The sequence below is a fragment of the Erythrolamprus reginae genome, chromosome 7 (assembly GCF_031021105.1).
Source record: "Erythrolamprus reginae isolate rEryReg1 chromosome 7, rEryReg1.hap1, whole genome shotgun sequence".
Classification (NCBI taxonomy): domain Eukaryota; kingdom Metazoa; phylum Chordata; class Lepidosauria; order Squamata; family Dipsadidae; genus Erythrolamprus; species Erythrolamprus reginae.
This window is the reverse complement of record NC_091956.1, coordinates 6,920,652-6,945,140: the sequence shown is the minus strand read 5'-3', so window position 1 is coordinate 6,945,140 and position 24,489 is coordinate 6,920,652. Positions and strand designations below refer to the sequence as shown.

The 24,489-nt window shown below is 42.5% G+C and overlaps 1 protein-coding gene across 2 annotated transcripts; it reads left to right on the top strand.

Annotated features, from left to right (window-relative positions):
* The first annotated feature begins 22 nt into the window (after nt 1–22).
* On the top strand, nt 23–23,536 carry NUP54 (nucleoporin 54). Of its 2 annotated transcripts, XM_070756903.1 has the most exons (12): nt 23–180; nt 5,024–5,098; nt 5,207–5,347; nt 6,679–6,905; nt 7,885–8,072; nt 9,507–9,703; nt 11,170–11,224; nt 13,154–13,247; nt 14,589–14,696; nt 16,355–16,474; nt 17,718–17,828; nt 22,246–23,536. In XM_070756903.1, the coding sequence occupies exons 1-12, from the start codon at nt 126–128 to the stop codon at nt 22,372–22,374; spliced, it is 1,500 nt and encodes a 499-aa protein (XP_070613004.1). In that variant the 5' UTR covers nt 23–125; the 3' UTR covers nt 22,375–23,536. The 2 variants fall into 2 exon arrangements, with proteins under 2 accessions (XP_070613004.1, XP_070613005.1); XM_070756904.1 differs by lacking the exon at nt 5,024–5,098 and having other exon boundaries at nt 46–180.
* Nucleotides 23,537–24,489: the final 953 nt, after the last annotated feature.

Genomic DNA, 24,489 nt, shown 5'->3' with positions numbered 1-24,489 from the left:
GGGGCCTTCTCTCTCTGTCTCTGGGGGTCACAGTTTCCGCCCGGACGGAAGAGGCGACGGACGCTATTGAGCGGTTGTAGAGCGGGGGAACGTGTTTGGCGTTGCTCCTGCCTCGGCGCTGCCTCATGGCTTTCAACTTCGGGGCGGCTGCTGGTGCCGCGGCCGCCCCAAACCCCGCGGGTGAGTCCGGCGGCGAGGAGCGGTCTTTTGCCGGGCCGGGAGAGAGGGAGGGAGAGCTACACCCGTTTGAATGCCTTGCCTGGCTCTTGGCAACCGTGGCGGGCGAGCGGAAGGAAGGCGTGAGGGGAACCCGCTGATGGTGTCTGCGTGTGGGGATAGTGTAGGCTTCTATTAAACCGCCGATAGCTTTACCTGAAGGATTCTGTTTAGCGGTTTAACGATGCCTTAGAAACCACCAAAAGGGACGGAAATAAAATTACCTCACTCGAAGGAAAATTGAGAAGGAAGCTTGCGGTTATCAAATGCCCCAATTCTTTGAGGCAGGCTTCCCAACGAGCCTCGGCGGAGGAGTTTTCAACGAAAACGTGTTCGTTTATTTATACAGGTAGCCGTTCAGGTGACCGTTCAAATTTACGACGGCCCTGAAGTAAAGGACTTGGAACCGTTTTTCGCAGTTAGGACTTCGGCAGCATTTCCCGCTGTGTAATTAATGAATTATGGGATTTATATATGCCGCCGTTCTCCTAGTGTACTCAAGGCGGCTTACAACAGTAAAATAGTACAAAGTTAAAATACTCCAATAAAAAGATAAAACAAGTAAGAATTGAAAACTCCATATAAACCACATACAGTCATCACTCATTCATACACAGTGTCCTGCCTATCAAAGACTACTTCAGCTTCAACCACAACAACACAAGAGCACACAATAGATTTAAGCTTAATATTAACCGCTCCAAACTTGACTGTGAAAAATACGACTTTAGTAATCGAGTTGTTGAAGAGTGGAACTCATTACCAGACTCTGTAGTATCATCTCCTAACCCCCAACATTTTACCCTTAGACTATCCATGGTTGACCTCTCCAGATTCCTAAGAGGTCAGTAAGGGCTGTACATAAGCGCACTAGAGTGCCTTGTGTCCTCTGTCCTATAGTCTCCCCTATATCTCATATATCTTCTCTACTATATCCTCTATAAGCTTCATTGTGCATTATTGTGTATTGGACAAAATAAATAAATAAAAAATAAATACTACTGGCCGGAGCAACAAAGATGATTAGGGGACTGGAGGCTAAAGCATACGAAAGAAGTCTTGCAAACATCGGATATGCCTACTCTGATGAAAAGGACTGCGGCTGACTTGATAGCAATGTTCCAATATTTGAGGAGCTGCTTAGTATCTTATACTGTACTGGTTATTAAAATGAAGTTGCCCTAAAGAATTAGGAACAGAAAAGCTCTTGTGTTTTATAATTCCTGCTATTGGTTTTCTTGTATTTCTTCTAGTACATAAGAAATGGATTTATTGCTTTGATGTTTGATTTCTCACTGACTCTGTCTTGCTTTCTTTATGCTTCCCACTCATCAGGATTTGGTGGGCTTGAAGCAGCAAATTCCAGTGCCACTGGGTTTAATTTTGGGGGTTTTGGATTAACTGCTAACCCTGCAGTGAATTTTAATATTGGGAATTTTGGTGTCTCTACTACTTCAGCGCCACCGTTTAATTTTGGTAACAGTCTGGCCAGTGCAGGTAGATGATATTCATGTGATGCTTGTAATTATTTTGCTTTTGGAGGGATCCAAGAATTCAGTTTACACTTCCCAGTTTTTTAAAGTTCATCCATGAATGACTTGCATTAAAATCTGCAAGATGTCCTTCAAGCCAAGATTTGGCAAAACATTTCTCTGCTTTTATTATTTATTTTAAAAATAATTTACATGTGATTTATACCTGACGTGCTTTATTTATAAAATAATATCTATGTTTGTGAGATGGACAGCCTATAAATTTAATGAAATGTATAGATCACCCCAATCTGTTACGATTCTGGGTGGCTTACAAATTATATTGGAAAAATAGTCTGCCTTGCAGTGAAATGGGCAGCAAGTTTGATAAACAATGAATACAGTGTTAGCAAATACTTCAAAAGAAAAGGATTTAGGGGTAGTGATTTCTGACAGTCTCAAAATGGGTGAACAGTGCAGTCAGGGGGTAGGGAAAGCAAGTAGGATGCTTGGCTGCATAGCTAGAGGTATAACAAGCAGGAAGAGGGAGATTATGATCCCGCTATATAGAGCGCTGGTGAGACCACATTTGGAATACTGTGTTCAGTTGTGGAGACCTCACCTACAAAAAGATATTGACAAAATTGAACGGGTCCAAAGACGGGCTACAAGAATGGTGGAAGCTCTTAAGCATAAAACGTATCAGGAAAGACTTAATGAACTCAATCTGTATAGTCTGGAGGACAGAAGGAAAAGGGGGGACATGATCGAAACATTTAAATGTATTAAAGGGTTAAATAAGGTCCAGGAGGGAAGTGTTTTTAATAGGAAAGTGAACACAAGAACAAGGGGACACAATCTGAAGTTAGTTGGGGGAAAGATCAAAAGCAACATGAGAAAATATTATTTTACTGAAAGAGTAGTAGATCCTTGGAACAAACTTCCAGCAGACGTGGTAGATAAATCCACAGTAACTGAATTTAAACATGCCCGGGATAAACATATATCCATCCTAAGATAAAATACAGAAAATAGTATAAGGGCAGACTAGATGGACCATGAGGTCTTTTTCTGCCGCCAGACTTCTATGTTTCTATGTTTCTGATACAAATAATAATAAAACACAATTATCAAAAGAGTAGAATAATAACAGTCAAAAGCAGAACATTGTTCAGGGGTCCATCGTCCACCCTAGCATAAGGTCAGAGGTTACAGACAGGCCTTAAGGATGCCTTAAATAGTTCCAGAAATTTGCCAGATTCCTTCATTGTTTTGTCAGGGATAATGACTAAAAATTCATCAGTGCTTAGAGATCTAGGAATTACCATAAACAAGTGTCTTCATTTCTAACAGTAGCTGTATGAAAAACAGTGGAAATCCAGTTAAATCCGTAGCCAAGAAATTAAGAACGATCAACTGAGAGCTAATGTAAAATTTGCACACAGCTCTAAGTTGAGTTTTAATGCATTTCCATTCAGATAATAAATGCAGAGTAAGAAGGTACTCCAAGGAGTCTCCAAACTTGGCAACTTTAAGACTTGTGGACTTCAGTTATGTTGGCTGGAGAATTCTGGGATTTGAAGCCCATAAAGTTGCCAACTTTGGAAGCTTCTGAGGTACACAATTTTGCTGACAAAAGGACATGCATACATATACAAACATCTGCAAATATGTGTATGTATAAGATATATAGTGTTTTGCCAATATTCTCAATTATACTTCCAGTATACGTCTTTGAGTCGGTTTATATGAACATGTTTTGAAATCATATGGATTAAGATTAGGATATGATTCTTTTGCCCAAACAAGATGAACCCTTATAATATTTTCAGGGATACAGAATTGTAATTCCATGGCATAAGGACCAAAACATTTCATAGTTTAAAGGTATTGGTTTTCTGTTCCTTGAATTCTTGGACTCTGCGACGTTTATATATACTGTATATATATAAACATTCCATTTCCTATGTCTCTTCATTGGATTTCAATTATCATGAAATCATTATGCTTTTTCCCAAGGTTCTATGGAAAAACAAATTGTATACGATCAGCACCAACAAAATTTTAATAAATCCAAAACCCAGCTGGCTTTGATTCAAAACATTCAATAACAAAGCTGTTTTTTTTTTAAAAAAGACATCTATTTTTGCTTTAATAGTAGTTATTTCTCTACTTACCTCTATTTTTTTGCATATTTCTTTTGTATTAATAGTTATAGCTGCTCGTATATGAAATATATCTTCATTTCATAGTTCTCATCATTTCTGTGCTATGTATGCAGACATTCCAACATTCAGTGCAATATAAATTCATATCCACTGTTAAAACAATCACTTGCTTATATACGGTGGGACTCCTAGCCTACTAAGGCTGATCAGGAAAAGAAGATTAACAGAATTCGACCTGTTAATATCTAGATGCAGGTTAATCGGGAAAGTCCTGAAGGAAAGCTATAATTAATCCCTTTGGTGTTCTTGTTAAGATAATTACATGACTATGTTCATAAAGTTTCTAGGATGAGCTTGAGTTCAGGAGTCCCTCCCTCCTCTCTCTCTCTCTCTCTCTCTCCTCTCTCTCTCTCTCTCTCTCTCTCTCTCCCTCTCCCTCTCGCCCTCCCTCCCTCCCTCCCTCTCTCTCTCTCTCTCTTTTTCTTTCTCCTTCCCACTCACTCTCAGTGACTCTGGGCAGCTTACAAAAATAAAAAACAACAACATAACAACATAAAAAACAGTAACATTCCCACCCTATTGCAACAAATAAGCTGCTTGATGGGCTCCATCCTGCTCTGGGTTTCTTTAGGCCTATTGCACAAAACCAGGTCTTTGGGACCTTAAAAAAGAGTGTCAAAGTAGGGCACAGGCTAATCTCTGCAGGGAAGATGTTCCAAAGGAAGGGAGCCACCACAGAGAAAGCCTCTTTTCTGGTCCCACTAGGTGGGGGCCCCATAACATTCCTTGCCTCCCCAATCTAATGGATCAGGTATATGTGACAGAAAAGACGGCTTTTCAAATAATTATTAAATTATTTTAAAATAATTATGTTTTCATTGTGTGGCTAGCTTGGGAATTCTGGGAGTTGAAGTACACACATCATCATATATATATATATATCCCTCCCCCCCAAAAAAACGGTTTGCAAGTGTATGTACATTTTCTGTAATAATAAACTAATGTTGGCTATTTTCTGTCATCGCTGGATCTTGTGTGAGTATCAGATCACATCAGCCTCATTCGTTTGTCACCATCTCTCTTCTCCGACCAGCATGCTGTCATTGAGCAATTAATTGCCTTGTAAGAAGTGGTCCTGCTTTTAATTTACATAATTTGGTTTCCTAGGAGCATTTGGGGGGTTTGGGACTGCCACCACCACCGCGGGGTCCACCTTCAGTTTCTCAACTCCTGCAAATACAGGTAAGGGGCCGAAAGCCACCTGTGCAGAGATGGCTTTCTGATCAAAATGCATGTGTATTAAGTGAAATGGGCTCGCTTCTTGGCTGATGTTCCTTCTCCTTCCTCCAGGATTGTTTGGAGCTACCCAGAACAAAAATTTCGGTTTCGGTACCACCTTTGGAACAGCGCCAACTACAGGAGCTGGGCTTGGCACCGGATTGGGAACCGGTTTGGGATTTGGTGGTTTCAACACTCAGCAGCAGCAACCGAGTAAGTAAGCTTTAAAACCATGATTTCTGCCACAATAACACTCATTCTCAGATGGATGCTTGTTGCCAGGAATCTGGTGAGCGTAAATCTTATGCGTAAATGATAAATGGACTTTGTTATCTATTGGAATTCTAATTAGGCCGAGTTTGGCATTTCCCCCAGACCTTGTTGACATTTAGCTCCCAAAAAGAAAATCCAGCCTTCTTCGAGTCTTTTAAAACCTGTTTTCATTATGTGTGCTTCTATCAATAAAGAGTTTGATTTATTCATAAAATAAAGGATTTTTGAGTCGGGGTTTTGCTCAGAGGGCTGTGCGCAGAACAGCGTTGGGAGTATTATTATTATTATTTATTAGATTTGTATGCCGCCCCTCTCCGTAGACTCGGGGTGGCTTACAGCAATGATAAAAACAATATATAATGACAAATCTAATAGTTAGAATCTAAAATAACAATGATACATTTCAAAAGTCTAAAAAACAAGAAACCCCAATATATAAAAAACATACATACAGTCATATACACAGAAAACTACATAGGCAGGGGGAGATGTTTCAGTTCCCCCACACTTGACAACAGAGGTGGGTTTTAAGGAGTTTACGAAAGGCAAGGAGGGTGGGGGCAGTTCTAATCTCTGGAGGGAGCTGATTCCAGAGGGTTGGAGCCGCCACAGAGAAGGCTCTTCCTCTGGGTCCCGTCAAACGACATTGCCTTTCGTAAACTCCTTAAAACCCACCTTTGTCATCAGGCATGGGGGAACTGAGATACCTCCCCCGGGCCTATACAATTTATGTATGGTATGTTTGTATGTATGTTTGCTTAATAATGGTTTTTTAAAAATATTTTAAATTGTAAATTATTAGATTTGTCATGAACTGTTTTATTGTGTTGTGAGCCGCCCCGAGTCTACGGAGAGGGGCGGCATACAAATCTAATAAATAAATAAATAAATTCTGTGGGACCTAACCGGTCGCTGGGATTCGTGCAGCAGAAGGCGGTCTCGTAGATACCCTGATCCGGTGCCATGAAGGGCTTTATAGGTGATGACCAACACTTTGAATTGTGACCGGAAACTGGTCGGCAACCAATGCAGACTGCGGAGTGTTGGTGTAACATGGGCATACCTAGGGAAGCCCATGATTGCTCTCGCAGCTGCATTCTGCACGATCTGAAGTTTCCGAACACTTTTCAAAGGTAGCCCCATGTAGAGAGCGTTATAGTAGTCGAACCTCGAGGTGATGAGGGCATGAGTGACCGTGAGTAATCTTGGGGATATTACATTGGAAGGTTTAATCTGCCTTTTTAATAGTAGATCTTCTCGCCCAACTTTAGCACTTGGCGGTCTCTTCAGCCAGCCTGCTCAAGCCCCTGTGCAATCCAACCAGTTGATCAACACAGCCAGTGCGCTTTCCGCCCCGACCCTCTTGGGAGACGAGCGGGATGCCATTTTGGCCAAGTGGAACCAGCTGCAGGCATTTTGGGGCACAGGCAAAGGGTATTTCAACAGCAACATTGCCCCGGTGGAATTCACACAGGAGAACCCATTTTGCAGATTTAAGGTAAGAGGTCTTTGTCTGTCAGCTTTGTGTGGGAATTGAAACAATAATAATAATAATTAATAATTTATTACATTTGTATGCCGCCCCTCTCCAATGTTTGCTTGGCTGATGTTCCATCTGCTGGGGCGTCAAAGATAATACCCTCTTGTGTCATCTTGACCGTTCATTTTTAATTTCTCCTTGTTGTGGTTAGCTCTGGCCCAGCTCCTGCCCCAAGGACTGTGGATGTGGGGGAGACATCCATATGCCGCAGGCCTGTTTTGCCGCCCCCCCCCCCCCGGTGGAATCTGCTGATGAAGGCTCCTCTGACCAAGAAGACATGAGTGACAGGGAGAAGGAGAGTGGGGCAGACAGCTCAGAAGGAGATCAATTCTCTCTCTCCTCCTTGGATTCGGAACAAGAGTTAATGATACAGCCACACATGCGGAGAGCGATGCATAGGCAACAACAACTGAGAGATTATTATCAAAGAAAATGAGGCCACCTGTGGTTGGATGGGGCTGTGGTCATTAGTGAGACTGCTATAAATAGCAGCCTGTGGGTTTGGCCATTGTGGAGGATTATCTGATCGTTGTGTTTCGTGACTGCTTTACTGACTTCGACCTTTGTGTGCTGATTTTTCCCCGCTTTGAAACTAAACCAGAGCAAAGTGTGTTTCACTTTGTGAAAGAAGAAGGACTGTGAATTGCCTCACAGCTGCAAGCTAAGTATCTCAGAACTGATAAGGGACGTGTACAAATTACCAGTTTGTTTGGAGACGAGTGCTCTTGGCTATACCAAAAGAGGGCTTGGTTTAAGTGAATTTTCATTATAAAGAACATTGTTTTGAATTTTCAAATGTGTGTGTGTCTGAAATTTGTACCTGTGAATTTTTGGGAGGATTCTACCAGAGAGCCCGACAGAACACCTACTTAGCACTGTGTTGATACAGAAAAAAAATGAGCATCTGCAACTGAAAAAAACGCTGTCTCTTTTACAGGCCGTGGGCTACAGCTGCATGCCCAGCAACAAGGACGAAGATGGCTTGGTGGCCCTAGTCTTCAATAAAAAAGAAACAGACATCCGTGGTCAGCAGCAGCAACTGGTGGAATCGTTGCACAAACTCTTGGGCTCAAACCAGACGCTCACGGTCAACGTTGAAGGTGTCAAGACAATGCCAGATGACCAGTAAGACAATGGCTTAGATTTCGGTTGCATGAAGAGAATCATAGTTTATTCAGAAAATGCTGGTTAAACTATACAGTAGTGGCTAAAATTGTGGAAACCTTTTGGGAAAAGTGTATTTTTGAGGTTTGATGGCTGATGACACACCGCTTTCTTTTGGAGTAGTGCCATAAAATTACATATCAATGGAAAGATAATTTAATCAAGAACTTATGAGCCGCGGCAGCGAGCACAATTTAGCGTTCCGGCTCATAGCCCACCGCTGCATACAACCATAATTGAGCTTGTAATTTTGGCCATAAGTCATGGTCACTAAGCAGGCTGCCATGTGAGCCCATTGGATTTTGCAACCCAAAATGCAGTCATGTGACCATAGAATAGAATAGAATTTTATTGGCCAAGTGTGATTGGACACACAAGGAATTTGTCTTGGTGCATATGCTCTCAGTGTACATAAAATAAAATATACATTTGTCAAGAATCATGTGGTACAACACTTAATGATTGTCATAGGGGTCAAATAAGCAACGAAGAAGCAATATTCATAAAAATCTTAGGATATAAGCAACAAGTTACAGTCATACAGTCAACATGGGAGGAAATGGGTGATAGGAATGATGAGAAAAACTAGTAGAATAGAAGTGCAGATTTAGTAGAACGTCTGACAGTGTTGAGGGAATTATTTGTTTAGTAGAGTGATGGCGTTCGGAAAAAAACTGTTCTTGTGTCTAGTTGTCTTGGTGTGCAGTGCTCTGTAGCGACGTTTTGAGGGTAGGAGTTGAAATAATTTGTGTCCAGGATGTGAGGGGTCAGTAAATATTTTCCCTGCCCTCTTTCTGACTCGTGCAGTATACAGGTCCTCAATGGAAGGCAGGTTGGCAGCCATTGTTTTTTCTGCAGTTCTGATTGTCCTCTGAAGTCTGTGTCGGTCCTGTTGGGTTGCAGCACCAAACCAGACAGTGATAGAAGTGCAGATGACAGACTCAATGATTCCTCTGTAGAACTGGATCAGCAGCTCCTTGAGCAGTTTGAGCTTCCTGAGCTGGCGCAGAAAGAACATTCTTTGTTGTGCTTTTTTGATGATGTTTTTGATGTTAGGTGACCATTTTAGGTCTTGAGATATGATAGAACCTAGATAGAAGGTCTCTACAGTTGATACTGTGTTGTCTAGTATTGTGAGAGGTGGAAGGGTTTCTCCTAAAGTCTACCACCATTTCTACGGTTTTGAGTGTGTTCAGTTCTAGATTGTTCTGGTCACACCACAAGGATAGTTGTTCAACCTCCCGTCTGTATGAAGAGGCAGTCACCAGGACTTCAAATCTGGCTTGTGTATCCCCTTTTTGGTGCCTACGGTATCTTTGCGCAGTTGCTAAGCGACCATTTGTAAATTGAGGACCGCATGCATGTAAAATCTGAATCCTTCTCCTGATCTTTTAGGACAGAAGTGGTTATCTATGTGGTCGAACGGTCACCCAACGGGACTTCCAGGCGGGTCCCAGCCACCACCCTGTACGCGCACTTCGAACAAGCCAACATCAAAATCCAGTTGCAACAGCTCGGCGTGACCCTCAGCATGGCCAGGACGGAGCTCTCTCCAGCACAGGTTAAACAGTTGCTGCAGCATCCTCCTGCAGGTATTATTATTATTTATTATTATTTATTAGATTTATATGCCGCCCCTCTCCGTAGACTCGGGGCGGCATACAAATCTAACCCAGGCTTGGGGTGGAAAGCCAAGGATTTCTTTTGAATGAAAGAATGAATGGCTGTTTTTCAGGAAGTGGACGTTTGAGCGATTCCTGGAGCGAATGCCTTTAAAAAAGAAGAGAGTTAGCTTCGTAAACAAGCTTTGAGGACTCCGTACTTTGGAGTCCGACTTTACCCGCAGTTTGGAAAGATTGCAAGTGGTGCAGATCTCTCTGAGGGAGTTTGCAATTTGTATTTACAGTTTCAAAAGATACATTACGACAAAAGGAAAGAATATCTGAATGCTCTTTCAGCACTGAGCATGAAACCAATGAGAGGCCTCAAGAAAAACCAATTTCCTGTGTTTGTATGACATTTAAGCAAGGGAAATTATCGTTCAGTTGTCTTCGACTCATTAAAAAGAATTCAATTCAATTCAATTTATTAGGCTTGTGTGCCGCCCCTCCCCAAGGACCCGGAGTGGAGCTTCCTCCCTCCCTCCCTCCCTCCCTCCTTCCTTCCTTCTCTCTCTCTCCCTCCCTCCCTCCTTCCCTCCTCTCTCTCTCTCCTTTCCTTCCTTCCTTCCTTCCCTCCTTCTCTCTCTCTCCCCCTCCTTCCTCCCTCCCTCCATTCCTTCTCTCTCTCTCCTTCCTTCTCTCTTTCTCTCCCTCCTCCCTCCCTTCCTTCCTTCTCTCTCTCTCCCTCCTTCCTTCCTTCCCTCCTTATCTCTCTCTCTCTCCTTCCTTCTCTCTCTCTCTCCCTCCCTCCTTCCTTCCTTCTCTCTCTCTCTCCCTCCTTCCCCCCTCCCTTCCTTCTCTCTCTCTCTCCTTCCTTCCTTCTCTCTCTCTCCCTCCTTCCTCCCTCCCTCCCTCCCTTCTCTCTCTCTCCTTCCTTCCTTCCTTCCCTCCCTCCTTCCTGGCACCCATGTTTTATATGGCTTCCCATATCAAACAACTGCCTCTAAGCAGGCTACCAAAGCTGCACACAGACACACATATGTAACCCCACGTATTTAAGGATTTGGGGTTTGTTACATGAACGAGTCGCAAAATGTGATTGTGGTATGTTATTTATTTACTTATTTATATAACTGTCCATCTCACCCTAGGCAACTATATAGTACATTTGCTTATATACATCATTCCTTTGCCTTAGAAAAGAGAATCTTTGCATAATTCTGAGGGTCTGGTTTATATTAGTTTACATGCTAACTTAAAAAGAAAAGCTGTTAGGTCTTAATTGGCATGGTATGTTTATTATTTCAGCCAGAACTTCGAGCATTTTACCTAAACTATAAAGGTCAAGACAGAAGAGATATTTCCTGTTGAAAAGAAAGACACACTTTCTAAAAATTCCTTTGTCACACTAATAAAAGATGGAGAATAAAATCAGATCTGTTCTTCTCCATTTACAGGTGTTGATCCAATCATTTGGGAACAAGCCAAAGTAGACAACCCCGAACCTGAAAAGTAAGTGGGCTTGCAAGAAGCACACCTTTGGAATGATTTGCGGGAGGGGGAGGTGGGAATAATATTTTCCAGAGGCAGGATGGAGAATTTGAAATAGTTGTTTCAGCAAACAAAACAGAAAAGATTCTTCCTGCAGAGTGGCTGCTTTGATAATTAATAGAGGTTTGGAAGAAGCTTTTTTTTCACTCATATTAAATTACCTGTTTCCTTCTTGTCCCCACAATTTCGTTCTCCATTTCTTTTTATTTATTTATTTTGTCCAATACACAATACATATCGAAGAGAATAGACATGTAGTAATATATTATTATTATTATTATTATTATTATTATTATTATTATTATTAATTCAATTCAATTTATTAGACTTGTATGCCGCATACAAATCTAAATAATAAATAAATAAATAAATATTATTATTATTATTTATTGGATTTGTATGTCGCCCCTCTCCGGAGACTCGGGGCGGCTAACAGCAATAACAAAACAGTGTACTGTATAGTAATAATCCAATACTAAAAATGATTAAAAAACCCTTAATATAAAAAACCAAACATACATACAGACATACCATACATAAAATTGTAAAGGCCTAGGGGGAAAGAGCATCTCAATTCCCCCATGCCTGGCGGCAGAGGTGGGTTTTAAGTAGCTTAGGAAAGGCAAGGAGGGTGGGGGCAATTCTAATCTCTGGGGGGAGTTGGTTCCAGAGGGCCGGGGCTGCCACAGAGAAGGCTCTTCCCCTGGGTCCCGCCAAGCGGCATTGTTTAGTTGACGGGACCCGGAGAAGACCCACTCTGTGGGACCTATATATAAAGAAAAGGATAGAAGAAAAGATATAAAAATAGAGGAGAAGATATATGAAAGGGAGAAAAGATATATGAGATATGAGATAAAGGAGAGACAATTGGACAGGGGATGAAAGGCACACTTTCTTCTTCCTTAGCCCATCTCCATTTTTTTCTTTTTGTTAATGAAAAACATCATTTTTCATAAAGGCTCCTGATTATCTCCATAGGAAATCTTTATATGCCCCCTCCCCTTTATGATGTACAAAAGTATCTGCAGATACATAGGACTCGTTCTATTTCTCCAGTGGCACCAACGATATTTCACTTAAATTAGTGTTTCTCAAAACTCAATGACTTTTAAGACATGTCGATTCCAACTCCCAGAATTCCCCAGCCAGCATGGTTGTCTGGGAATTCTGGGAGTTGGAATCCACATGTCTTAAAAGTTACTGATGTTTGGGAAACACTGGCTTAAATTACTGTTCAGTCTACCAGACGCAAGGTAATAATTTTACATTGTGTTTTTATGTTTTATTTTCATTTTCATTCTTCTTATTTTAGGATAAATAATTTGATTAATGATCTCATTGATTTTTAATGGCTCTCCGTGTATCATAGAAACATAGAAGACTGACGGCAGAAAAAGACCTCATGGTCCATCTAGTCTGCCCTTATACTATTTCCTGTATTTTATCTTGCAATGGATATTTGTTTATCCCAGGCATGTTTCAATTCAGTTACTATGGATTTACCAACCACGTCTGCTGGAAGTTTGTTCCAAGGATCTACTACTCTTTCAGTGAAATAATATTTTCTCATGTTGCCTTTGATCTTTCCCCCAACTAACTTCAGATTGTGTCCCCTTGTTCTTGTGTTCACTTTCCTATTAAAAACACTTCCCTCCTGGACCTTATTTAACCCTTTAACATATTTAAATGTTTCGATCATGTCCCCCCTTTTCCTTCTGTCATACCATGCTTCTATGAGAAGAGGGGATGAAACAGTTGCCATTCATCTAATTTTGGTTGAATCCATGCTCTTAAGTCTTCGAAGAGGGGCGCCATACAAATCTAATAAATTATTATCATTATTATTATTATTATTATTATTATTATTATTATTATTATTAACTTCCGCAGGCTGATTCCAGTCCCAATGGTTGGCTTCAAGGAACTCTTAAGAAGGTTGAAAGTTCAAGACCAAATGACAAAGCAGCATCAGAGCCGACTGGATGTAAGTGTCCACTCTTTGACCCCTGCCCCTCTCTTCCCAAATGCTTAAGGCTTGACTTAGCACTTAGACTTACTGTATTTTTTGGGACTATAAGGTGCACCTTTTTCCTTTCTGAAAGAGGCTGAAAATTTGGGTGCATCTTTGAATGTAGCTCCCCCTGCCCTAACAAAGTGCCAAGCTCTTACTGGCTTGCTGGCTTTTTCATTGTTACTCTCTGTGAAGAATTTTTTTCCAGCCCTAAATCTTTGCAGGCTTCTTTGCATTACTGCTTGCTCCGAATAAGTTTTTTCCCCCCTCCCTAACCAGGGGATAAAATAATGTGCTGAAGCTGACCACACTAAGGACGCTAGCCAGATTAACAACTGGTAGGCAGATTTTTTCCCCTATCTTCCTCCCCCAAAGTTAAGATGTGTCTTATACTCTGGTGCGACTTATACCATGGAAAATACAGTATATACCACTTCATAGTGTTTTACAGCCCTCTCCAAGATGAAGCTCTGGAGGGGGCTACTAGATGATAGCAGACTCAACCTCCTCCCACCTGTCTCTCTGCTCCCCACTTGTCTATCTTTTTTTACTAGTCAAATAGATGTATTTTCTTCATTTATTTTTTCTTTGTTTCTTTATTATTTTATTTTATTCTATTATTTTAAACTTCCTTCTTTTATTATTGTAAGCCGCCTAAAGTAGTCCCATGGCGAAATAGGCAGCAAATAAATTTAATTAATTATGGCAATAGCCGAGTCTACGGAGAGGGGCGGCATACAAATCCAATGAATGAATGAATGAATGAATGAATAAATAAATAAATAAATAAACAACACTTAGACATACACTGTTTCATGGGCATTTACAGCTCCCTCTAAGCAGTTTACAGAGTTGGCCTATTGCCCCCAATAATCTGAATCCTCATTTTGCTGACCTCAAAAAGACCCACTTTCCAGGTGATCTTCGTTGAAATCATAGAAATGCAGTTGGATTTTGAGCCGTTGTATTAATGGAATTACAAGGAAAGGATGTTTTAGAGGGAGAAAAATACAATCATGTTTTTGTCCAAGTAGCGACAGGGAATCTTTGTCTGTCATCTCAAGGGGCTCAGTTGTGTCAGGTCAAAGTAGGGGGTTTGTCACAGTTTTAGTGTGAATATGTGTGCTCATGTGTAGCTAGAGAGAGAGAGAAAAAGATAATTTATTTCTGAAACGACTGTGATTCTGAATGGAGTTGCTTCCAGTTCCATAAGTACCCAAGAGAAAATTGAAAGGGTAAAAAGATTCTAGGGATGGAACCAAAGTGATTGTTCAAAGTGGGCTCTTTGTCTGTACATCTCTCTTCTATCTGTAGATAATATCAGAAGATATAAGCGAGCTTCAAAAGAACCAGACTACAACCATGGCCAAAATCGCTCAGTACAAGAGAAAGCTCATGGATCTTTCCCATCGAACTTTGCAGGTAAGCCTGGCAGATACCATATTTTTCGGAATATAAGACACTTACACACACACACACACATAACAGAGGGTGGAAATGTTGGCACGTCTTATACACCAAATACAGCCATTTTTGGCCTCCCAAAACCCTGCCCTGCGTGAAAACAGGTGCAGTAGAGGGTTTGGGAGGCCTGCAGATTGTTCCTGGGGGGAGGGCAAAACTTTTTTTTTTCTTACTTACCTCTTCGAAATTCATTTATTTATTTATTCAGCTCCTATGCCGCTCAATCCTAATGGGACTTTTGGTGTGTCTTATTACACCGGTGCGTCTTATAGTCCGAAAAATATGGTACCTTTTTTTTTTTAAGCCCTTCCGTAAAAGAGAAAAGAGCACGCTTGCATTACGTAAGCTTAAAAATGTAAGAGGTCCAGAAAACTTTAGTTTGGTCAGGAAGTCAAGCTGATGAGATGGCCTTAGATTCAGCTGGAGAAGAAAGTATCTTCTAGTCTAGTAAATGTACTGAAATGCAGTTACACTCTTAAAAGTTAACACTTTCCAAAGGTTGTAGTCCTGTTTTATCCATTCATTGAAGCTATGTAGTCCACCCGCTAGCCAGCAAAAATATCTACATTGGGAATAGGAATATTCATAAATATGAGTTAATGTATGTATTACAAATATGACATACAGTGATCCCTCGAGTTTCGCGATCTCGAGCTTCGCGAAACGCTATATCGCGATTTTTCCACCCGATGACGTCACTCTCTTCCTTCCTTTCTCATCTTTCTTTCTCTCTCTCTTTCTCTATCTTGCTTCTTCCTCTCTCACACTCTCTTCCTCCCTCTCTGATCTCTTTCTTTCCTCTCTCTTTCTCTATCTCTCCCCCTCTTGCTGGCGGGCGGGCGAGCGGGGGCATCAGCGAGGAGCCGGGGTTTCCCCTTTGCGTGGGCGGCCGGGAAGACCCAGGGAAGGTTCCTTCGGCCGCCCAGCAGCTGATCTGCTCGGTAGCGCAGCAGCAGCGAGGAGCCAAATCGGGTTTTCTCTTTGTGTGGGTGGCGGGAAACGCAAACTCCACCATCTACGCATGCGCGGCCATAGAAAAAAAGGCCACGCATGCGCAGATGGTGTTTTTACTTCCGCAACCCTACATCGCGAAAAATCGATTATCGCGAGGGGTCTTGGAACGGAACCCTCGCGATAATAGAGGGATCACTGTACTGTATAACCAGATTAATACCTGGTAGGCAGATAATTTTTTTCATCTATTTTCCTCCACCAAAATTAAGGTGAGTCTTTAACTCTGAAAAATACAGTACAGTAGAATAGATTATATTAGATACAGAACAGAACAGCTTTATTGTCACTTTGAATGTACACTCATTGGCAAACGTTAAAGTAAAATTTCATTGCACACAACTCTCCAATATACACTACATAACCATGACTGCAACTTTAGTGAGAAGTTAATGAGTTAGGTCATCTTTCATCCTACCCAAACTCTTTTAAGTTTGTAAGCAATGAAATCACACTTTTCAATGTTTTTCTCTGCAAAACAACAGCAATGAATATTCCATCAGAATAAACATGGGCCAGGTTCTCCATGCTGCCCAACAAATAACTTTGTTTACAGAGTACAGCTTCTGAGATGTGTAATAATTTTTTAAAAACATCTGTTGCAGGTGTTAATAAAGCAGGAGATCCAGAGGAAAAGTGGCTATGCCATCCAAGCGGACGAGGAGCAACTCCGGGTGCAGCTGGATACGATTCAGTGTGAACTCAACGCCCCTACCCAGTTCAAGGTGAGCAGCTCAGAAGGTTTAAGACTCCCAAGAGTGAATCATCAGTTCTGGAGAGACCTCACCTACAAAAAGATATTGGCAAAATTGAACGGATCCAAAGACGGGCTATAAAAACGGTGGAAGGTCTTAAGCATAAAGCGTATCAGGAAAGACTTCATGAACTCCATCTGCATAGTCTGGAGGACAGAAGGAAAAGGGGGGACATGATAGAAACATTTAAATATGTCAAAGTGTTAAATAAGGTTCAGGAGGGAAGTGTTTTTAATAGGAAAGTGAACACAAGAACAAGGGGACACAATCTGAAGTTAGTTGGGGGAAAGATCAAAAGCAACATGAGAAAATATTATTTTACTGAAAGAGTAGTAGATCCTTGGAACAAATTCCAGCAGACGTGGTTGGTAAATCCACAGTAACTGAATTTAAACATACCCGGGATAAATATAGATCCATCCTAAGATAAAATACAGGAAATAGTATAAGGGCAGACTAGATGGACCAGGAGGTCTTTTTCTGCCATCAGTCTTCTATGTTTCTGTACAAGGTTTTGGTGTTGTTGATCACCATATTACAAGAATCTCGCTAGGTTATCTGCCTTTCCTCAGGAAATAGATTAGATACAGAACAGAACAGCTTCATTGTCACTTCAAATGTACACTCATTGGCAAACATTAAAGTAAAATTTCATTGCATAGAACTCTCCAATATACGCTACATAACCATGACTGCAACTTTAGTGAGAAGTTAATGAGTTAGGTCATCTTTCATCCTACCCAAACTCTTTTAAGTTTTTAAGCAATGAAATCTTATTTATTTATTTATTTATTTATTAGATTTGTATGCCGCCCCTCTCCGTAGACTCGGGGCGGCTCACAATAGCAATAGAACAATTCATAACAAATCTAATAATTTAAAAACATTTTTTTTAAAAACCCATTATTAATCAGACATACATACAAACTTGCCATACATAAATTGTATAGGTCCGGAGGAGATACCTCAATTCCCCCATGCCTGGAGGCAAAGGTGGGTTTTAAATCACACTTTTCAATGTTTTTCTCTGCAAAACAACAGCAACGAAGATCCGTTTTGAGGCGCTAATTTTATTCATAGAACGGGATGGTGGTTTTGGTTGGTGGTTTTTTTGGTGGATAGAAAAATGCAACCAGAATAACACAGCTTGCTTGTCTATCTCATTTCACAAATGGCCTAAACTAGATTTGAATTTTGTAACTCTCTTTTCCAGGGTCGGTTGAACGAGCTGATGTCACAGATCAGAATGCAGAACCACTTTGGAGCTGTCAGATCTGAAGAAAGATACTATATTGACGCAGATCTTTTACGGGAAATCAAGCAGGTGTGCAGTGATTGGAATTTATTTATTTATTCTATTTATTTTGTCAAGTATGTATTTGTAATATACATAGATATAAGACTTAATGACCTCAATCTGTATAGTCTGGAGGACAGAAAGAAAAGGGGGGACATGATCGAAACATTTAAATATGTTAAAGAGTCTGCGGAGAGGGGCGGCATACAAATCCAATAAATAAATAATAATAAATAAGGTCCAGGAGGGAAGTGTCTTTAATAGGAAAGTGAACACAAGAACAAGGGGACATAATCTGAAGTTAGTTGGGGGAAAGATCAAAAGCAACGTGAGAAAATATTATTTCACTGAAAGAGTAGTAGATCCTTGGAACAAACTTCCAGCAGATGTGGTAGATAAATCCACAGTAACTGAATTTAAACATGCCTGGGATAAACATAGATCCATTGTAAGATAAAATACAGGAAATAGTATAAGGGCAGACTAGATGGACCAGGAGGTCTTTTTCTGCCGTCAGTCTTCCATGTTTCTATGTTTCTATAACATTGGTTAAATACATAAGATGGGTACTAAGATAATAAGAGGACTTGTCCTAAAATTTAAAAAATCTGGAACAAAATTAGAATGTGGATATACAAAATAATCAAAGTCAAATTGCAACTCAAACCAGAAGTTTTTCTTTTAAGCATAATAGACGCAAAAATTAAAAAAAGAACACTACAGTATTACCTAATACAACACATAATTACTGCAGCCAGGATCGCCATAGCTCAAAACTGGAAGAAGGAAGATACACCAACGGAAAGAGATATACAGTGATCCCCCGGGTATTGCGATCCCGATCATTGCGAAACGGCTATATGGCGATTTTTCAACCCGGAAGTAAACAACACCATCTGCGCATGCGCGCCCTTTTCTTTCTATGGCCACGCATGCGTAGATGGTGGAGTTTGCCGGGCAGATCAGCTGCTGGGTGGCTTCCCTGGGTCTTCCCCCTCTTGCCGGGGTTTCCCCTTTGCGTGGGCGGCGGGGAAACCCCAGCCCCGCTTCCCAGCTGAGTGGCGCGAGCAACGGCGTGGGCGGGCGAAGGGCGCGTGGACAAGCGGCGGCCGCACCAGCAGCAGCGAGGAGCCGAACATCCGTGTTTCCCCTTTCCGTGGGCAGCGGGTTTCTTCGGCTCCTCGCTGGTCCCCAATTCCGCCAACATCAGGCTCTTGTGGCCGCCCATTCATGCCGCTCCGTCGCTCGCCATGCTGGCTTCCCCTCAGGAGACGCGCCTGAGTGGCCTTTTTGCTGTTCCTCTCAAGAGTTCTTGCGGGGGGAAAGCCGCTAGCCGGCTTTCGGAGCTCCTCCGGCGTCACCCGGCTTCTGGTAGAAGCCTTCTCTCTTTTTTTTCTTGCGGCGAGCCCGAGCCGTTCCTCTCTCGACCGCAGCCGAGCTTCCCTCGGCCCCCTTTGGCCCCGTCGCCTCCTCCCCGCCTGTGAGACTCTTCTTCTCCGGCTTTCGGAGCTCCTCCGCCGTCACCCGGCTTCTGGCAGAAGCCTTCTCTCTTTTTTTTCGTGCGCTTGGCGAGGAAAAGCAGGCGGGGAGGAGGCGACGGGGCCAAAGGGGGCCGAGGGAAGCTCGGCTGCGGTCGAGAGAGGAACGGCTCGGGCTCGCCGCAAGAAAAAAAGAGAGAAGGCTTCTACCAGAAGCCGGGTGACGCCGGAGGAGCTCCGAAAGCCGGCTAGCGGCTTTTCCCCCGCAAGAACTCTTGAGAGGAACAGCAAAAAGGCCACTCAGGCGCGTCTCCTGAGGGGAAGCCATGTGTTAACTGCCGCGCGTTGGCAACCTGTTCGCTATTTGTACGGACAAGCGGCGGCCGCACCAGCAGCGGCAGCACGAGCGGTGGCCGGACAAGCGGCGGCGGCACGAGCGGCGGCCGGACAAGCGGCGGCCGCACCAGCAGCGGCGGCACGAGCGGCGGCCGGACAAGCGGCGGCCGCACCAGCAGCGGCGGCACGAGCGGCGGCGGCACAAGCGGTGGCCAGACAAGCGGCGGCGGCACCAGCGGCGGCCGGACAAGCGGCGGGCAGGCGGGCGGGCAGGCGGCTCCTCAGCTGTTGGGCGGGGGTCTTCCCAGGTGCGGAAGTAAAAAACACCATCTGCACATGTGCGGCCATGAAAAAAAGGGCGCGCATGCGCAGATGGTGTTTTTACTTCCGCAGCGCTACTTCGCGAAAACCCGCTCATTGTGGGGGGTCCTGGAACGGAACCCTCGCAATGATCGGGGGATCACTGTAATCAAAAACATACTTGATTGTGCAGAGTCCGATACATTAACACAAAAACTCAAAAACAAACAATGACGTTACAATGACATATGGGAAGATTTTTATAGCTGGGTTGGAAACAGGAAAAAGAATAGTTGTAAATAATATGAAAAAAACAAATAACCAGATATAAGTAGAAGTAGAAATATAAGTAAAAACAAGGATACAAATGAATAAGATTGTAACTAATATTTTATTATTATTATTTTTAATGTTACATTGATAATTAGGCTGTTGCTGTAGACCATGGAATTACAAAAAATATAAACTGTCGAAGATACAGTTTGGGAGGGGGGAGGGTTAGGGATGTGTGTTGTAGTGTCCTAAGACAGACATGCTACAAATGTAACTGCAAACTGAAATACAGTATACAATGTTCTTGTTCTCTTTGTTTTTAATATGTATACAGTGATCCCTCTATTATCGCGAGGGTTCCGTTCCAAGACCCCTCGCGATAATCGATTTTTCGCGATGTAGGGTTGCGGAAGTAAAAACACCATCTGCGCATGCGCACCCTTTTTTTCATGGCCGCGCATGCGCAGATGGTGGAGTTTGCGTGGGCGGCGGGGAAGACCCAGGGAAGGTTCCTTCGGCCGCCCAGCAGCTACCGAGCACATCAGCTGGGTCTTCCCGGCCGCCCACGCAAAGGGGAAACCCCGGTTCCTCGCTGATGCCCCCGCTCGCCCGCCCGCCGCCCGCCAGCAAGAGGGGGAGAGATAGAGAAAGAGAGAGAAGGAAAGAAAGATATGAGAGAGGGAGGAAGAGAGTGTGAGAGAGGAAGAAGCAAGATAGAGAAAGAGAGAGAGAAAGAAAGATGAGAAAGGAAGGAAGAGAGTGACGTCATCGGGTGGAAAAATCGCGATACTGTATAGCGTTTCGCGAAGATCGAGATCGCGAAACTCGGGGGATCACTGTATACGTAATAAATTTTTTCATTAAAAAAAACAGATAATAAGAGGAAATGGGGAGGTTGGCGTACTGGTGCACTTATGCAAGCCCCATACTGACCTCTTAGGAATCGGGTGAGGTCAATAGTGGACAGTCTAAGGGTAAAGTTTCGGGAGGTTGGTAACGAAACTACAGAGTCAGGTAGTGAGTTTCAGGCATTAACTATTCACTTGCTGAAGTCATACTTTCTACAGTCGAGTTTGGGGCAGTTTACTTTGAGTTTTTATTTGTTGTGTGCTCATGTATTGTTGTGGGTGAAGCTGAAGTAGTCATTGACAGGAAGTACATTGTAGCAGATGATTTTATGAGCTATGCTTAGCTTGTGCCGAAGGTGATGTACTGTACTTCTAAGCTTTCTAAGCCCAGGATTTCAAGTCTGATTGCTTTTTCTGGCGGCAGAAAAAGACCTCATGGTCCATCTAGTCTGCCCTTATACTATTTTCTGTATTTTATCTTAGGATGGATATATGTTTATCCCAGGCATGTTTAAATTCAGTTACTGTGGATTTACCAACCATATCTGCTGGAAGTTTGTTCCAAGGATCTACTACTCTTTCAATCAAATAATATTTTCTAATGTTGCTTCTGATCTTTCCCCCAACTAACTTCAGGTTGTGCCCCCTTGTTCTTATGTTCACTTTCCTATTTAAAACACTTCCCTCCTGGACCTTATTTAACCCTTTGACATATTTAAATGTTTCGATCATGTCCCCCCTTTTCCTTCTGTCCTCCAGACTCTACAGATTGAGTTCATTATGTCTTTCCTGATACGTTTTATGCTTAAGTCCTTCCACCGTTCTTGTAGCCCGTCTTTGGACCCGTTCAATTTGGTCCATCTCTTTTTGTAGGTGAGGTTTCCAGAACTGAAGACAGCATTCCAAATGTGGTCTCCCCAGCGCTCTATATAGCGGGATCATAATCTCCCTCTTCCTGCTTGTGATATCTCTAGCTATCCAGCCAAGCATCCTACTTGCTTTCCCTACCGCCTGACTGCACGGCTCATCCATTTTGAGACTGTCAGAAATCACTACCCCTAAATCCTTCTCTCCTGAAGCTTTTGCTAACACAGAACTGCCAATACAAGACTCAGATTGAGGATTCCTTATGTGTCGAAAGGCATGGGTAGGAAGGGATTTTGAAGGAAGCCATCTCATGCGATTTCCCTCTCTCTCTCTTTTTTTTAGCATTTGAAGCAGCAGCAAGAAGGACTGAGTCACCTGATCAGTATTATAAAAGATGACCTGGAAGACGCAAAGCTGATAGAACATGGCTTGAATGAGAGCATTCCAGTTAGAGGGGGCGTCTTCAGTTGATCGATTGGTCCTTTACGTCGACTCTCTGGGCATAGGAAACACCTTGTTTTCCTTCACTGAAAATCCACCAGTTGGTTCTTTGGACCATAAGTCTCAGTGAATATTCTGAGAAAGTGCCAGGAACTTGGCACTCTACCCTGAATTTCAAAAGGGATAAAGGTTTATCTAGGAAAAAACTGCACTTGATTTTAAGGTGGAAGGATACTTTAGACACTGCTCTGTGATTTAAGCCTGCGTTTCTATTGCGTGCAGCTATGCCTCACTTTTGTTTATTTGATTTTTCCAAACTTCCAGTGTTAAATTATCAGTGCATGAAATCACGCAGCCCCTCTGTATGGGATACAACACAAAACAACTGGGTTAAAGGAGAAACACACCTGCCAATGTTTGGAAAACAAACACACGGGTCAAAAATGTGTGTAGGGGTTTTCCCCCTTGTGCTTAACAAGCACCAAACTCTATACTTTTGTATCATTTAATCAGAATTTACAATATTACTGAAAGCTAAGGAAATTCTGCTTGCTTTCTGTTATTCGGCCATCTGCTCTTTGTATCCGATCACTTGTCAAGATTGCTACAGATGGAAACTGGGTCTAGGAATCCTTAATCTTGCCCAATCTCTAATTAATCTGTTTACCTAAATATCTTACGAGATCCGCCACCCCCTGCTCTCAAATAATACAACAGAAACCTGCATTTGAAGCCGTGCCTGTAGCTTTAACCCAGGAGTCTCCAAATTCAGCAACTTGAAGACTTAATGGACTTCAGCTCCCAGAATTCCTTAGGCAGCCATGCCTTTCTGGGAGTTGAAGTCCACAAGTCTCGTTTGGAGAACCCTGTTTTAACATCTAATGTAAGGCACAGTAGAGGGATTGTGCTCTCTATGTTGTGTTTCCGAAGGTGAAAATGAGCTCCTTAAAGTAACTGCATAAGAAAAGCTTTTGAAAAGGGTATTGCTTTATTATATTAGAAAGTTAGTTGTTAGTTATTGTTTTTGTTGTTTTGTTTTAAGCCAAGAACTGGGGCTAAGGGAATAGCCACAGTTGTGTGCTGGCCTCCTTTCAAATTTCTTGGTAGAATGAAACAGCCGATAAGTGTTTCTCCATTTGTTGTTATGTTATTAATTGCACCAGGGGTAATAAAGGTAGACTATCAAACTGGATTGTGCTTCAAAGTGATTTGGCTGCGCTAAGGCATCACTCCAAAATACAACAATCTGTTGTGGTTAGCTCTGGCCCAGCTCCTGCCCCAAGGACTGTGGATGTGGGGGAGACATCCACATGCTACAGGCCTGTTTTGCCCCCCGGTGGAATCTGGTGATGAAGGCTCCTCTGACCAAGAAGACATGAGTGACAGGGAGGAGGAGAGTGTGGCAGACAGCTCAGAAGGAGATCAATTATCTCCCTCCTCCTTGGATTCGGAACAAGAGTTAATGATACAGCCACACATGCGGAGAGCGATGCATAGGCAGCAACAACTGAGAGATTATTATCAAAGAAAATGAGGCCACCTGTGGTTGGGTGGGGCTGTGGTAATTAGTGAGGCTGCTATAAATAGCAGCCTGTGGGTTTGGCCATTGTGGAGGATTATCTGATCGTTGTCTTTCATGACTGCTTTGCTGACTTCGACCTTTGTGTGCTGATTTTCCCCCGCTTTGAAACTAAACCAGAGCAAAGTGTGTTTCATTTTGTGAAAGAAGAAGGACTGAATTGTCTCACAGCTGCAAGCTAAGTATCACAGAACTGATAAGGGACTTGTACAAATTACCAGTTTGTTTGGAGACGAGTGCTCTTTGCTATACCAAAAGAGGGCTTGGTTTAAGTGAAGTTTCATTATAAAGAACATTGTTTTGACTTTTCAAACGTGTGTGTGTCTGAAATTGTATCTGTGCAGTTTTGGGAGGATTCTACCAGAGAGCTCGACAGAACACAATCCATATGTGTGCATGTGGTAAAGATAACTAGGGTGTGAAATCAAGCATGTGGACGGTAGCTACTCTCAGGTTTTGCATTTGTAGTTTCTGAGAACCTGAAGACTGGTCAGGAAATGCAGTTTTAACCAGGATGGACTTGATTTAAATCAAGTTGATTTAAATCATAATTTTTACAGAGCAAT